Raw genomic sequence first — 16,883 nt, 5'->3', positions numbered from 1 at the left:
AGTGTCAGATTATACTACCCACATATTTTAAATTAAAGGGTAATTCTAGATTTAAAGTTACAACAAAAGACTCGGGTACTATTTTCATCCTTTTCTCCTTCTTTCTATTGACAGTGAAAGGCGTGTAGAGAAATATATGCACATTATAGTTGTTTAAAATATTTCCTAGTTGTCGACGTTTTTAGCCAAACCGATCAACGCACACACAACTCTCAAACGACTAACCACAACCCCAAGACGACAAAGATCCTTATAAATTGGACAATATGCTTCATTTATTTATACCTCAGGAAAAATGATATTTACAGGCTTCGCAAAACTAGAGAAAGGTATGAAAAATGGAATATTTACATACAAATGATGAAATCTTTGACTGTATACTTAAACATTAAAACTTTAACATAAACTAGTAACAGTTACAGACAGTTCTAAGGAAGATATCTGTGAGACTGCGGTGGAGTTGGAAACTGCGGAACAGCTGAATAGCCGTTACCATATCTCGGTAAACCACAGATAACACCGCAATGGAATGGAAGTGGTACACACGGAACGTGACCCTTCCAGCAGGAGTCAACAGCGTTAGGTGACCAGGTCAAGTTGTAGGAGGGTTCGACTGGATCGAAGTGACCGGGCGGAGACGGAGGTAAGCCAGGAGACAGTGCTGAATCGGGTGACGACTTGAACACACAGGGCATGCCGGGAAATTCAAAGCTGGACTGGGTGGAATCACTAAGAGTTGCACTCATTGTTGAATCACTGTGGATGGACTGTGGGCTGCTGACACACGGCGAATATGGCTGTAAAAGGGTATCTCTCAGCTCCAGATACTGCATATACCTCCTCTGTCGTCGCTCTCGTGCACGTCGATTTCTAAACCAACACTGAAATAAAAAAAGAAAGCGTTTAATAGGCTGAAGCTGCCGCATATAGTCATCATAGTGTCAGACATGCCACAACTGACGTTTTATCTACTCTACTTGCTTTTTATCAGTCAGAAGGATAAAGAGGAGATCCTAGCCTTTCAAGGTTACGATTGATGAAATTCGTACGTCCAAAATTCAAATTTCCAGGAAGTAGAATTCCCTTTGCGAGAGCACAGGCGAGAAAGTATTAAACAAAATTTCCCGTTTGGTTGTCCATCGTGTATGGGTCCATATACTTTACCTGTCATTGAAACAATTTGTTACAAAATCTAACTAGTTCATTATCTTTATAAACAACAGCAAAATCATGAAATTTTCTTACCTGTACTTGTTTAGCGGTCAGACCGAGTAGTTCAGCCGTTTGCTTGATTTGCGTCGGGTCGGGATACTTGGTGTAGTTGTCATAAACCTGCAACAATACCTTAACTTTGTCTTTCGTAAACGCTGGACCACGAAAGCAAGATGGCTGCCCAGCTTCTGTTTTCGAATACCGATGCCCGTCTCTCATCTTCATTGTATCTGTTGGATTGGGTAAGGTATATTAAAATAAGTTGTCGAAATCGTAAAATATCGTTTCTAAGAGGTAAGCCAGTGTATCAGTCTTGCAAATCTATGACATCGCCAACTTAGCTTTTAAGGTAGTATGCGCCTCGAAAGTGAAAGACTTTACTCAAACTTTCCAAAAGGAATTTTTCAACCATTCTCTTTCAAAATAAAAATAAAAATGGGGGATCACCGTGCAAAATTTGGTTCCAGAGAAACAAATTACCCAAGATTTAGCGACATTTGAAATTCAAAATGGCCGCCATCCCTGTATGTACTATATATAGCAGTAAAATTTATGATTTTCGAAAAACTAAAGAGGAAAAAAATTCCTTAAAGCAAGAGCTTTTAAATGAACCTCCACAAGTGGTAGATCAGATAATAATTGTAACAGTTTGAGAGTCCGAATATCTACCCCGAGGCGCATTCTACCTTGATGAGCGACGCGTGAAGAGGTTGAGTCTGTGATCTCTCTGAGGTGTGAGTCGCTTCTCTCTGACTTTCAGTAAATGTGTTTGGTTTCTTTAAGGAAACAACTTCAAATTCAGTAGCGCCTGGTATATGATTGGTGCCCAAGCTTTTTCTATGTACATGATAACACTGACCTTTCCTTGGAGATGGTGAAGTGAGATCTATCGTTACTGAAACTGTTGACGGTTGCACTATGGATAAGTCTAGTTGATTCTTCTGTTGTCACTTGGAGGACTTCTATAGAATGGCGTTCTCTGGCAATAAGGAACACTGACCCAAAGAAACTATGTTTGGCGACTTTCAGGACGATGTTCAACTCTCAACGGATGCTGTACGAGTGTGCCGAGGGTAATTCGGAGCCACTATTTATCAGAATGCTCATCGTTTGATTTTGCCGCCAACTTTATTCTACTGATACAGCGACTTTTGAACAAAAGCGTTGCCGCGACAACGGCATGATTGACAAATCAGATGTGTCGACCGCGTCATGTTCGGCCCCCTTTCCTATTCTAAACAGCAATGATCCGCCATTGTTCGTGAAAGTGACAAACTTGTCAACCAATGATAAAAGGGTAAATCTGGCAATATCGCATGCTGTAACAATGATGCATGACAAGGTATGGTTCAATCGACATCACTGAATTAATCTAGAAAATGCGTAGCAATTACTCTACGCTTCTATGGACCTATCTATAAACATAGTAAATCACTTATGGGTAAAATGTTAATTTTATTGTAACGATCTACAGGAAATAACTGCTTATCCTTATCTGAAAGATACTGACAAGTAATCTTTAGGCCTATGGTACTTTGTATGTCCGTCATCTCTACTACGTCATATGACCGATGTATACCCATGGTCACATGGATGATATATCAGGTACACTGGTACTTTAATAGAAGAATGGTCATGGTGAGGCAACATTTGACTAATGTAGTTTTCATTCTTTGATACAAGGAATAAGCGATGTTTAATCACTGATACTGCGACAGAGACCCGGCGAACCGCAGTACGTCAACTTCAACCTTGTCTGATTTTATCGTTTCAAACATGTCTAATATATTTAAAAGTGTTTGTCAATATAACCATTGCAAGACTAAAAACTTCTTATAGTCAACACTTTCCCTTTTCACAGTCACACGATGATCTTTGCTCTCTGGCGTATATCCTGTGCAATTAACAAACCTTTTGATTGGTTTGATAGATCTGTACCGCCCTCTCAACAAGTTGGGACAATTGTTAGCTGACAGGTATTTGACGTGAAACACAAAAGGGAAGACCTTATCAATCGGTTTGTCAATTCACAAAAACAATAGGCTACATTCCTTTGATCAAGCAATCAATCCGACTTTGAATTTCTGCGAAAACACCTGAATCAGAAGTGAAAGCTGATACAGCATTTCTGTAGCAGTTTGAAAACAGTGATTTCACTCAAAATAAATACTATAGTACATCTCGGCGCTAGTAAAAGTCGATACGCCCGCTACTCTCAATTTCATATTACTGATTGGACACAGCACTACGATTTCAGAGACATTTTCAAAGAAAACAGCATGATCTACATGAGCAAAAAGATATTAGAACACTACATGTTCCGGCTAAACAAATGTTTGCAACGAACTCGAGCTTATGAAACTAACGACTAGCTATAGTTTACTTTTCACTTTTTAAGTTAAAAGTACAGACTGAAAATAGAGATTTTCTCCAATTACAGGCTTGTCGTGATTTTATAGGTAATTAACAGTGTATCTTTCAAGAGTTTATGTCTCAATTTACCATTTTCCCGTTGTCTTCAAGTTTGCTCTAACAATTTTCTGGAATATAAAGAGACAACGACGAAAAGGACAAGTTGCAAATGTTAAGCACGGCAGTTTCGGCCTTCTCAAAGCACAGTTCACTGCGGCAAGGGCAAAAGACACTCGGACATTCACAGGTAATTAAGCCGAAATGTTCGGCGACAAACTTGTCAATCGTTGCGAAACGTCGGTGACTCTTTAAGTTAAGTAAAAGCGTGACTGGGCCTCAGAAAGATATACTGTAATGGACTTTCTTTTTAATATTTATGACATAGTAATCTGAGAATTCGTAGTAATTTCCCAATTGTATCGATTTTGCTCTTCACCTCAGTATATTCACGTAAGTGCCGTGTGATGGCGGGCTCCAACCAACCCACTTTCACTTGAAAGGACAATATCGCGAACCCATAACGCAAAATCAACGGTGGTTCTGCCATTTTTGAAACTCGCTATATTTCACTATGAACTACTTTTTTGCGGCGAGAAATTTAATTTTTAACTCACAGTCATCCCATCTCAGGGCAGATAGCGTTTAATCGCTTGATAGGTATATGGCGATTAAATGTGCATGCATGTCAATCACTTGTCGACCCAAGAGCCATGGTTTGTTTTGATGCACACTTTCTACAACAGAGCCGTTAATTGGGCGTGTTGACAAGTATGAGCAGCGATAGCTTTCCTGAAATGATCTGAGAAGTGACACTTAATCACTAATTATCAGATCACTTTGCGGAAACTTGCCGCCCGTACTTATCAAAATGCCTTGTTAAGTTCTCGTTTTGCTGTCAAAGAAAACCGTAGACCCTAAACCAAGTCGCGTGCCACACCGAGGTAAATGCAATGGCATGAAATATTCATGTAAAAGCACATGGTTCCATAATCACCTCGTTGATGTTCTGAACTACTGTAAAATCTATTCGGCAGTCACTGGCGACTGAATGCAAGTCGAATTCTTCAGATCAAAAGAGTAAGCCGACAGGCTGTTATGAGATATGTAAACACTGACCATCTTCTGGCAAAACACAATAGGACTGATCACTTTCTATACTTGTCCAGGTTTTATGAATAAACATTTACTATATCAGTATCACAGGACGTGGAGTCAAATAACTTTGACTCTGTTTCAAAATCTTTAGGTGGTCACGCCAGCTGACCTTTGACCTCACTACTCCTTACGTCCACACAGGGAAAACGCGAGAATATTTTACATTTTTTTTTCAAAATATATTAATCTAAACGTTTAGCTTCGAAATGAATAATGACCTGAATTTGAGTAAAATTATGCTGCTAAACTAAAATTTCTACCACGTGCACTGCGCTGCGCGGGTTGAAGTTTCGTTCTCTGCTCTTACTATCAGACGCACTGAATGTTCCAAGTCTCAGCAGTCTGCTTGCAATCGCGCGACGGGCATCCTCAGAAGCTTTAATTACAATTTTGTCTGGTTAAAGGGACAAAGTCGGCTATTTTTCATGAATTTTTTTTTTGATACGAGATACTACTTATATTGTTTGACATGTTGAAAGATACTGAATGAATGGGTGACCATACATATATTCAACCCCGGTTTTAGACAAATTAACTGAAACCATGGTGAAAATGAATTAATGGTCATGACCATTAATTCATTTTCGCGATGTTTTCATATATCGTGTCTAAAACTCGGGTTACTCTTTAGTTTTTCAACATGTCAAACAATATCAGTAGTATCTCGACTCAAACAAAATTCATGAAAAATGGCCGACTTTGTCCCTTTAACAACGCAAATCTATAACAGTGGAATGACATTTACATAAACTTAGCAAAATTCTTGTCTCCTAGTACTTTTGGTAAAACTTGGAACTGTTGAAAAAAGTAACTATTTAACAATCTGTAATTTTGAATATCACCTCCCATCAAAATGGTGATGTGCACTCGACTTTAGGAGTTACCGACTTGTATTGTTAAAACAGGTTCGAGGGAATATCCTCTCTAAGATAAGTGAATCTTCTGACAATGGACCGTCTGGCTTACACAAAAGTGCATTGAGCGTTGTTTTTGTACATACAAACATTCAAGCCGAGTGGATTTGACGTCCGATTGTTTTTGGTTTTGTTTTGTTTTTGTTTGTTTGGTTTTTTTGCCGTTTGACAAGCTGAAATAATTTCTCCATGAAACTTTAACGCCAAAGGAAATTAATTATGTATTTTTGTTGATTAATAGTACATAGAGTTGTAGAATTGTCATTATTACTTTCAGGTAGCAAAAAAAACACACACAAAATGACTCTTATTATTGTATCTTGTATCATTTATTTTTTTTCCTTTATTTACTAAATATAAATCCCTCGGTAGCAGAAGTTCGAAAATAAGGCATAGAGAAAAGTGGTTCAAAAATAATGAATAACATCACAAAAACTTTTCATAAATTACATAGATCACAGATATAGGCTAAAAGGTGAATCCAAATTACATTATACATACATGAAATACAAGCCGAGTCATGCGAAGCGTCTAGTTCAATCAAAACATATCAATGGACTCTGTATCTAGAGAGCAAGGAACTGAAGAGGTCTGACTATCAGCGATGGGATATGCTATGAACTGTCCTTCATAGTGAATAGAACGACTACCCTGACTGTCAGGAAATAACGGAGAAAACTGCGTTCTGCTGAAATGAACCGACGCGTTGGAAGGCGTTCCTGGGTGAGGTGTTGATGTAACCGGTACTGGCGTTGATGTTATGATGGGTGATGAAGGCGGCGATGCGAATCTGCACGGGTTGCCCGGAAACCGGAAAGTTGTTGTAGACGAAGATGGGGCAGCAGCGTTACAAGGTTCGATGTCAAACTGGAGCAAGGGACTAGCAGGTGTGTGATTGTTGTTCCACGCTTGACCGTTGACAGGATTTGCCGTAGAGGGCACAGATCGATGTTCGGGTTGTCTTGGTTGGAGACCTGTACGACGCCACTGTATCCATCTCTGCACAAGGAAAATAAACGAAATGTAAATCAGGCAAGCTCTGACATAAATTCCTTGACCAAACTGTAGAATTTGAATAATATATGTAGACAATGGCATGAGAGATCTGAGTCCCTGAATTTAGGAGTAAATAACTTGAAACAAGTCTCATGAAAAGACATCATTTCAACCTTTCTTTTTAAATAAACTTTTTTGTCCATAGACATGAAATAGATAACTTTGCTAAATACGAAAAATTAATATTTTCAGTGGGACAAATAAAAAGACTGATAAGAGTTTGACTGGGTAACCGCCATTACCATGATAGTTTCTTCAGGAAGATCTGTCAAAGCCGCCAGCAGGTGACAAAGGCTGTGAGAGGAATGCTGTGTTGGTGAGTTGAAAACTTCATCCAGCGTTCTTTCCCTGCAAACGTCGACGGGAACACGCTGACTCACGTCTTGCGTAGCACTGGCGAATGGACAAAGTCGGCTTTTCCTGCATCTTCTTGGCAAATCTATGAGCGAGAAAAAACAAAATAATTACAGGAACATTACAACGTAAGTATATGGTGTGATATTAAAGTGGCAATGCCAGCAGCCCTCGTTGCCTTTTAAGTCGAGATCACTAATCCAATAATTGATTATGTAGACTGCCCTGAAATTTAGAGTGCATTTGATGATTGGTACCAATGACGATCAACGTACTATGGTCACTTCACTCTAAATTTCAAATTAAATCAGTTCAATTATGGCATCGAGTAATAGTCTTACCTTCGGTAGTCGATGCAGTAAATCTGGGACCATTAACAGAGTCTACTGCTATCGCTGCACTTCGTTGACTGGTTGGTGGCGCCGTGTAGGTTGCCTGGGCAGGTGACCCATTCGTGTTGGCAGGTGACGCACAGCTGCTTTGTCGCTGATTTCTACGGAACAACTCCGGTACCAAACTTGCCAATGGACACTGTGAGAATCGCTCGGGATAGAAGTAAACTTCTAAAGCGCTGATCATGTTGTAACCTGCTTCCATTCTGATGTTCTCCTATCAAACGCAAACCAGAGAGTGATGTACGCACCAATCTTCTGTCGCTTTTTATGAACACAGTCACTTTCATCTTTCCGTCAGATAAAACTTACTTTTGTTAATGTGTGAAGGTGTTACCATGGTAATTAGTTATCGTTGAAGACTGATTGGTGTGACAATATGTGTTTTAACGACTACAGAAAGTTCAGTAGGAAAGCGGTGACACCAATTAAACATAAACGGATCAATGGCGGCACGCGTATTGGTATGTCGGTAGAAGTTTACTTGAGGTGTGAAACACCACTTGGACTCCCCGGACTGGTTACTCTCTCTTTGAAGTCAAACTTTGCCGTCCTTGTATAATGCCTCATTCATAAAGACCCCTTTGGATGGAGAGACTTTGAAGTGAGTGGACCCGTAAAAATCCGGGTACGTTTGTTTGTTCATTGTTCATTATTTGTTGACAAAGTCTTACACAAAAATGTCATTTTTATCTATGTAAGATGACATCTGATGTAATGCTACAGTGATGCAAAACATGTAGTACAAAACACATCTTTTCATATAGATCGCAGGGGATCAATTCATTCGTCATGTGTGCCTCAGCACTGACAAAACTTGATCAAAAACCAAGTGATTATCTAAGACTCCGAGCGAAGAAATGTGACAGGATCGAAATTTGAATTTCTGCATAGCACACCCTTGTCACAGGCATATATATTGTCATGACGAGTAACAACCCTTTACGAAAACTGTGTGTTCAGGAGGCGGGGCAGATCTGTTTGGTTTATCGACCAGCTTGTCACATCGCATACACGTCAGTCAGCAGAGAGTACCTATCATGTAGTCCTGAGAAACGAAAGTGTCAAGTGTACGTATTTTTGTCATTAACATCTTGTAAACTGCAAGGATCTGTCACAAACGGGGTCATGCAAGTGTTATGATGGCAAAGCAGTATTGGTTTTACAGTATATTTAATATTTACTCGAAAGAAACCTGGTGGGAAGTTGATCCTGAACTTCATCGAAATATTAACATATCTTTCTCCTGTAGTAATTTCCCAATCTCGTTTTTCCTTCACAATTTCGATGTTATCTACGTGATGTGATATCGTTTACATTTAAAGCAAATTGTGCAGTTAAAAAAACCTTGAAATGATCTAAATTATAGTTCATTTATATTCTAAGAAATCTTTCAATCAACATTAGAAGATACATTTTTTGTCTTCTGATGTTCTAAAAAGAGAGATACACTCTTCTAGCTTTTCAGGCGAAGACTAGACATATGGAATGAGATAATTTTCCCTGAGGACACTGATACATTTGATAATGATTAACTTGTTGACTTGCGTGTAGGCTTTACGATCAATTTTAGCGGAGAGATCAATGTCAGCGGAGAGAAAGTCATTTGATCTCGTGATTACTGTTTTTCTTTGTTAGTCATCAAAGAATTCCCGATCGTTCATGCCCTTTTGACAGTCTTGACAAGTTTGTCATTTAGAAAGATGATGATGGACCAACAGTGTACTTGTATGGCGCCAATCAACCAATCCGACGGAGCCTCCCGACACCTATATGACCTGTCAATCACGCCGTTGTCGCGGCAATGCTTTACTTGTTGAAAGGAACCTTAGTGGTCGAACAAAAGCTGACGGCAAAATCAAAAGTTGTGCTCACTCATGAAATGTGGTTCATACACCCTCAGCAAATTAAAGGTAATAAAATTCTATCATATACCAGAAACTTGGTAAGGGAAAACCCGGGAGAAGACGGCCGTCTACCTGTCACTTGAAATTCACCCACTAGATCAGACGCAAGTTGAAAATTGTTGTAACAGGTTCAGAACATTTGCAGATGCTGTCTATCGTTTCCAGCGATAAGTCGGCAGACCACTAGTCGGACATTTTTTATCTCATGTCTATTCACTTCAGATAAATCTGCTTCGGACCCCTTCCACGGACAATGTCCGTGTCCACCGTTTCTTCTCAAAGTCTAATATTGTAAAGGTCTCGAACCTTGCTGGACATTTGGGAAAAAAAGGGTCAAATGATAGACGCCGTGTCTTTCGGATAAAAAATACGGTTAGTCTTCCGCACACCTTGATGAAAACTAAAGAGAAATGTTTTACCACATTCCACAAGTGTTTTTATGCTTAATAGTTGTTGTTTTCTTTACTTCCATGAAACAAAGTAGAAAATCAGTCAAAAACAGCGTTCTGCGTCCATTTTTACCTATGCCTTGAATTAGGCTTTACAGGGCCGAATGATTTTTAATACTTTCTGGTGAGGTGACGATGACAGCAGACAAGTAAACGCCATCCGTTAGTCTTCTTCCATGAAGGCAGCAAAACGGAATGAATATTCCTCCCTCTTTGAACATACCGAGAATAACGGCAGTGAAATCTGCTCTACACGCCTGTCAAATTTACCACTGATATATCGACTTTTTGGACAATCTGGTGCAACATGGCAGTGAAATCTGCACGACACACCTTTGAAGTGTACTGTTGATGTCTCGACACTTTGTTGATCAAATAATACGTTTAATGCTCGATACACCTTTCAAGAGTACTGCCGATGTATTGCCATTTTGTAGATCAAAGAACCTGTTATAACAAGGTGTTTAATGAAAGCATGGAGGTAGGAAAGTACATCACGGCATGTGCACACACCAGAACTAACTCTCAAAGTTCACAGAGTGTTGTCTGCATTGATAACGGTATGAGTGACTTATAAATGAGTTTAAGTTGAGTAAAAACTGTTATGTCATAAATCATCAATTGGTCAGAAAACAAGTTTCATTGATTTGAGGCATTGTCATTGTCAATACAAGTTTTCACGTTTATAGAATGGCAGGAACAGTGAGTTTTAGACCAACAATGATAGGACTGACATTTGCCGTAAAGTTATAAGCATTGGATACCGTCTCTTTAATAAGTTATCTCTAAAGGTTGAGATAATCAATTACCATAGTTTAATACAATTTCATTGCAACATGGAAAGGGAAATCGATATCATCAATAACTTCTTCATTATGGACCAGTGTTTTCGTTGTAAATCAGAAGACCATCAACTCCAAGAAGGTCCAACATTTGCTAGGCCTACAAGTCAAAAAGTGTTACCGATGTGTCGAAGCTTTATCTAGACTGTTTTTCACACTTGTCAAACACCGCATCCAGGTCATGATATGTGTGAATGGTCAATATTCCTTTGTACGATTCGAGGGCTTGCCGAAGCTACAGTCTGCTCTGAGAAAGCTGGTAAGATCGTGTTCAACAACTTAAAAGTTAACAATCTCATCGTTGTCGCCGTTCAAGCAGAGTAAAATTTAAGTCGGCCCCAAAGTTGCGTAGATAAATGCCAATATGAACTTTATCAATGGTGCAGTTTAAAAGATCAAGAAAGCGTGATTGACGAGGCAGCAATTTGAGACTATTACGATTAAAGTGTTATAGTAGTTTTATCTTTAAAAACGTACATACTCAACGAAATGAAGTCATCGTAGGAGATCGTCAAATTCTGTAACAATTCTGTTTTTGTGTTTATCTTCCTATAATTATTGATTACATACAAATGACCTCTTCAAGAAAACTTTTCGCCAGATACCCAAACCTCACGACCGTTTTCACTACATAAGTACTCCAAACAGATTTATTTAACATGTTACAAGATATACAAGCTGTACAAGATTTGAAAGGGATTGACAAGCTTCGCAGGTCTTTTTGAAGGTACTCGTTTATGTACCAATGGTCTGAAGCATTCTGGAGGCGGTGTAGATCTATAAGTATTTGATTAATGATAACAATTGTAACTTCCCCGATCAGTTCTTAGAAACTTGCCGCGGATCCCAGTCAACATGGCCAATTAACGACTGTATGTGTACGGCTTTCTGTTACCGGTGCCTATACCACCCGTTCTGAAATATTCAACATTAAACATTACAGTTTACTCGCTGTAAAGCATACTAGATATAATTTGAAATTATTCTTGATAATCACAGACAGTTAATAACTGTCGTGATTGTTAGAATAATAAACCATCAATGCGAGATTGCAGATGAAGGAATGCATGATACGCTATTGTAACATCAAACGTGTAAGTACGGTAGAATTTATGCAATCTGTAGAAGGCATGTGTTGTGTCTTCTTCCCTGTTCTTAGCGTCTTTCATGACAGAAGTCACCATTGTTTATGGTGTCTAATATTAGATTGCACCAATTTCATCGAATGGTTACAATACTGTTTCATCTTTCTTTGTAAAGCACAAACTTGCACTCGGGAGGTATCCCGAAAGAAATCAGAAAATGGCGCGTTTTGTTTTGTTTTGTTTTTTTACACCCGTCACATGTCAATCACTCTGTTGTCAATCACCCCGTTGTCGTGGCAATGCTAGCTCAAAATTCACTCACCGTTGAACAAAAGTTGGCGGCAAAATCAAAAGATGCACACTTCAATCATGGATGTAAAATTTTTTTACATCCATGCTTCAATAGATAGTGGATCTGAGTCTACTCGGCTCATTTGTCCAAGATCCGTTTGAGAGTTGAACATTATCTTCAGAGTTGCCAAACATCGAAGTTAATAAGTGGCCAACGGAGCAGTCCTTCCAGTGTCGACAGTAAGAAGAACCAACTAGACTTATCCACAGTGCAACCGTCAACTGTTCCAGTAACGACAGACCTCACTTCACCATCTCCACATAAAGGTAAGTAGCACCATGGAGGTAGCAGAGATAGAGGGGAAGACCCCTTTACTGTCTATGGTAGCATATAGACAATAAAAACAAACAAATCGCTGAGTTAGACAGTTCCTGGAAACGGTAAGGACAATTATGTCATTTTGGTAAATGTTGAAAAAGGATACTTTTCCGAGATTTTACGGGGTTTAACGAGTGGTTTTGGCTAAGGGGAATGGATAGTTTCCGCAAGCCAAATTTGTTCAGAAAACTGAATCAAATCAACTACACTTTATTACCCAGTACACTCGTCACTTGCCCCTGCAAAGCTATGCAAAAATATCCTGGGGATACGAACTCTGAGATACCTCATATTGGATGAAAACAGAAAGCTGAACCGTGAATGTTTCGGTCATTACACCAGCGTCTAACATTCACATAACTCCTTTTTGAACAGGTACGGTCAAGATGACGAGTAAGAATCTTTGTCAGCAGATTGGGACTTGGCAGCCATCTTTTTTCCGTAGTCCATCGTTGATGAGAGTTAGAGTGAAAGCATTGCTTACGGTTTATGACGATTACACCAAGTATCTCGACCCGACGCAAGTCAAGAAAACAGCTGAATTGCTTGGTATGACTACCAAACAAGAACAGGTAAGTAATGTGTATGTTAAACTGTATGTGAATTGTTTTCAGTAAATCATGACACGCACTTCATTTTTGAGTACTTTAGCACACCGTCTGGGAGATGAATAAAATAAAAGCAACAACAGGTGGCGCTTTACTGAAAAGTGTTGCCATATCTGTTTGTGTAAGGGCCAAGCACGTCAGAAAACTCTCACAAATTGTACACTTATGTCAAAGACCAAATGTGATAGTAGGCATATTCACTGCGTACATTACATCGTTTGCACTTATTAACAGCATATTGTTTCCATGTTTCAGTTCTGGTTTAGGGATCGACGTATTCGGGAACGACGAGAGAGAAGATACATACAGTGCCAGAAATTGAGAGCTGTAACCTCCATGAATGCAATAGTCTCCATTAATGTAACATCAACCATAACTGTAATAAAGTGCACCCATAAATGTAATATTACCCATAAATGTAACAAAAATCTACCATAAATGTAATACAAACACCAACCACAATTGTAATAAATGGTAACCATAAATGGAATTAAAAAATCACCAATAAATGTAATAGTTGTCCACCATAAATATAATAAATCTATTTTGTAATTGATTTTGAGGAATTAGCCCTTCAATATTTATCTCTGTAATAAGGAAAGCAACTCCACACATTATTCATATCTTAATTGTTTGCGTTTAGTGTGTTTTGTATATTTCAAAGTGTATTTTACGTTTCCCTATTTTGTGTACAAAACTGATTGGCCATGGCGAGACACAGCTGTAATCTGAGTGTCAGTGCAGTCTCTACTCCAGACTGGAGGAGACGATATAACACTACGATCCTTTAACGCAGTTTTTTTTTGAAATTTGGCGCACTTTCATGATCAGTCGCCACAAATTCATCTTCAGTGAATAAATTGTGTGGAATAATCAATAGATTTTCGGTATTCCTATGTTGTCCCACTTGAAGTTTGTTCCTTTGCTGGGATGTTAGGAGTCTAATTTTGTTCTACTGTGTCCAAAGTAGTGTTCGTAATGTTTTTTAACGAGATTGAAATATGGATATATGTTCTTGTCAACATGCTTTGTGTAGTAAATTTCTCTGTTATTTTGTTCTGAGACATCTGTCATAAACTTTGTGTGGTATCACTGGTTGACGAGTTATTTTGACGTTTCCTTATTATGTAGTTATTAGTGTCCAGAACTGCTGTTCCACTTCCATTATCTGACGGTTTGATCGGTACTTCACCGTTTTCTGATAGTGTTCTCAAAGTACTATATTTTGTGTTTCGGAAAGAAAACCTAGTTTCACGAAAGTATGTTATACATTACATTAGTCTTAATAAAGTTATTATTTACTCAGGGCATTCATAAACAAATGATCACATATGCAAGTTCAGGTTTATTACATTTATGGTTGAGTTTTAGTATAGGTCAAAGCCCTCGTAATCGGGCTCTTCTGTTATATAAAGTCCAACCCAACGATAAATTGTCGAGGCCGCAGGCCGAGACATTTTATCGTAGGGTTAGACTTTATATACCAGAAGAGCCCGAGTACGAGGGTTTTATCCGACTTATAAACTATCGCCCGTAACTGATATATTTTCGTTTTCAATGTGTTTACGTCAACCGTCCCCTTTGATGTAACATGTTTAAGATATGAATTAAAACTTTTATTTGTGAAATAGCCTTCCGATGTAATGAAACATCCTATAAATGCCCTAGGGCCACACATTAGTTTATGTCTGTACCACCGCAGATTTTGTGTTGCAGCTGGTTTCCGCTGTGTTACCAAATTTAAATATTAAAACGTACCAGATGTCTACAGAATACGACATGTTCACATTTGATTGGACAGTACTGTACTACGGCGTGCCGTACGTACGGAGTGCTATGGAGCTGAATTTTTGGCTGCAGTATTTTTATGTGGAAGTCCGTAAACGTGACGGCGAGAAGTACATACCGGACACACTTTATCAGTTGGCCTGTGGACTCCTACGACATTTAAGACATAATTTTGGGCGTTTTGATCTGAATTTCGGAGACGACAAGGATCCAAACTTTGTCACACGTTGTCAAATTCTTGATGGTCTGATGAAAAAGATGCACGCTGAAGGTTTAGGCTGCAAACGCGAGTCGAAAAATGTCATCACAACAGAACATGAAAAATTATTATGGGATACTAATACCATTAATTTGTATATTAGCCTTAGGCTGTCATACGGAATCTTCTTCTATACTTGCAAATGTTTTGGACTCTGAGGAAGAGACGAACACCGGTCGCAGCCTTGAAGTGACTCAATTTGCATTTGGTACGGACAGTGTTGGAAGCTACGTTCAGTATATTGGCAGAGAAAGTAAAAATATTAAGCACGGGGTTCATCAGCGCAATGTCCAAAATAAAGTGATAAAACAGTACGCGAATCGTGATGATACTGAACGATGTGTTGTTGCTCTTTTCAATAAATACATTTCGTACATTCTATCCAAGGGACCATTTTATCGGCGACCCCTTGCCAGAAGCGACGACAAAGTCCACTTTTCCCTTCAGGTCATAGGGAAAAATCTGTTAGGAGACTACATGTCTCGCATGTTTAAAAGTGCTGGAATTGAGGGAGAATATACAAATCGCTGTGGGAAGGTAAGATGCTGCAAGATTAATACGTTTTCAATATACTACAATAGCTCAAGAAAATATTTGAAAATCATTTCAGTAGTGAAAATAAGGCTGTATAAAAATTTCTCAATTGAAGTAAAAAAAGTGCCAACGTTTTCACATTACCTCAACTTAACTCTTGGGTGATTGATTTGTTAGCTTTCAGAGTAAAATGTGGCAAAGCCACAATTTCATCGTCACTCGTTAAATTAAGTAGGAGAGATTTTGAGGAAAATTTGGGAAAATCTAGCCGAAATGTTCACAGGATATTACACTGTTAAATGTCATATTTCAGGTCACCACTGCCACAGCACTTTATCAAGCAGGTGTGTCAAAGGATCTGATTATGAAGCGCACTGGTCACAGAAGTATTGATGCGGTCAGAGTGTACAAGCGCCCGTCAGATGTACAGTTACGTCATGTCTCGGACCTCTTACAGCCACCATCATCCAAAAAGGTAGGAGTTTGTAATTTTTATCTTGAAAATGCATTTAGTGTTTCCAGGATATCGATTGTTATATGCAACATGTGTAGGAATAATTTGTCTGACTGAACTGTAAGATTTGTGGTAAGTAGTGTAATTTATGCTACGCCTTTTGTATTCACAGGAGTCGAAACCATATATCGATATTATTTCAAACACCGGCGGGCAAAGGTCCATGTCCAACCCTACCAAGAATGAAATGAATGATTCGCTCCCTAAGCTTCCGGTTTCAATCGATTTGTCTGAGGATGCTGACCGCAGAAAACCACGATCAGCCAGCTGCGTGCTTCAAATTCACCAGAAAAGACGTCTCTTTTGAAATAAGTCTGTTTTGATTTGAATTCCCTTTATTTGGATAATTTATTCTAAAAAAGCAAATCTAGGGCCTTTTATATAAAAGCCCCAGGGCTTTTATGTAAAGTGTGCCTGGTGCTCATTAAAGTATTGCAGAAACAATTTCAATGGTGTATGGTTTAATTTATTTTTTACCCCGCAATTTCCCTGTGCTTCAGTGCCCTCCCCACTATTGCAATCCGCATTATGATCGTAAGCAAGGCTTTACGAGTAAATAAAACACCCTGAATTGAGCACTCTGATTGGTCAATCAACAGTAGATAGTTTTTAATTTCAAATAGACCCCAGAGAGTATGGATGAACTTTTTCAAACAAGCTTATATTGAACACGGGCGCACCACAGGGCTGCGTTTTAGCACCAGTTTTGTTCTCAATTTATACTGATGAAAT

General features: G+C 38.8%; 1 protein-coding gene and 1 long non-coding RNA gene across 2 annotated transcripts; both read right to left on the bottom strand.

The window, feature by feature from the left end:
• Positions 1 to 557: 557 nt before the first annotated feature.
• On the bottom strand, positions 558 to 2,401 carry LOC139150648 (uncharacterized). The gene is made up of 3 exons (XR_011556248.1): positions 2,072 to 2,401; positions 1,246 to 1,442; positions 558 to 881 (listed from the first exon to the last, which is right to left on the bottom strand). It is a non-coding gene; the product is annotated as an uncharacterized lncRNA (long non-coding RNA).
• A 3,682-nt stretch (positions 2,402 to 6,083) lies between these two features.
• On the bottom strand, positions 6,084 to 7,706 carry LOC139150645 (uncharacterized). Its single transcript, XM_070723079.1, has 3 exons — positions 7,445 to 7,706; positions 6,992 to 7,188; positions 6,084 to 6,692 (listed from the first exon to the last, which is right to left on the bottom strand). Exons 1-3 carry the CDS (start codon positions 7,698 to 7,700, stop codon positions 6,234 to 6,236), a joined length of 912 nt encoding a protein of 303 aa, XP_070579180.1. The 5' UTR covers positions 7,701 to 7,706; the 3' UTR covers positions 6,084 to 6,233.
• Positions 7,707 to 16,883: the final 9,177 nt, after the last annotated feature.

Source organism: Ptychodera flava, chromosome 14, assembly GCF_041260155.1.
Source record: "Ptychodera flava strain L36383 chromosome 14, AS_Pfla_20210202, whole genome shotgun sequence".
NCBI lineage: Eukaryota > Metazoa > Hemichordata > Enteropneusta > Ptychoderidae > Ptychodera > Ptychodera flava.
Note: the sequence above shows the minus strand (reverse complement) of the source record. Positions and strands in the feature narration are given on the sequence as shown.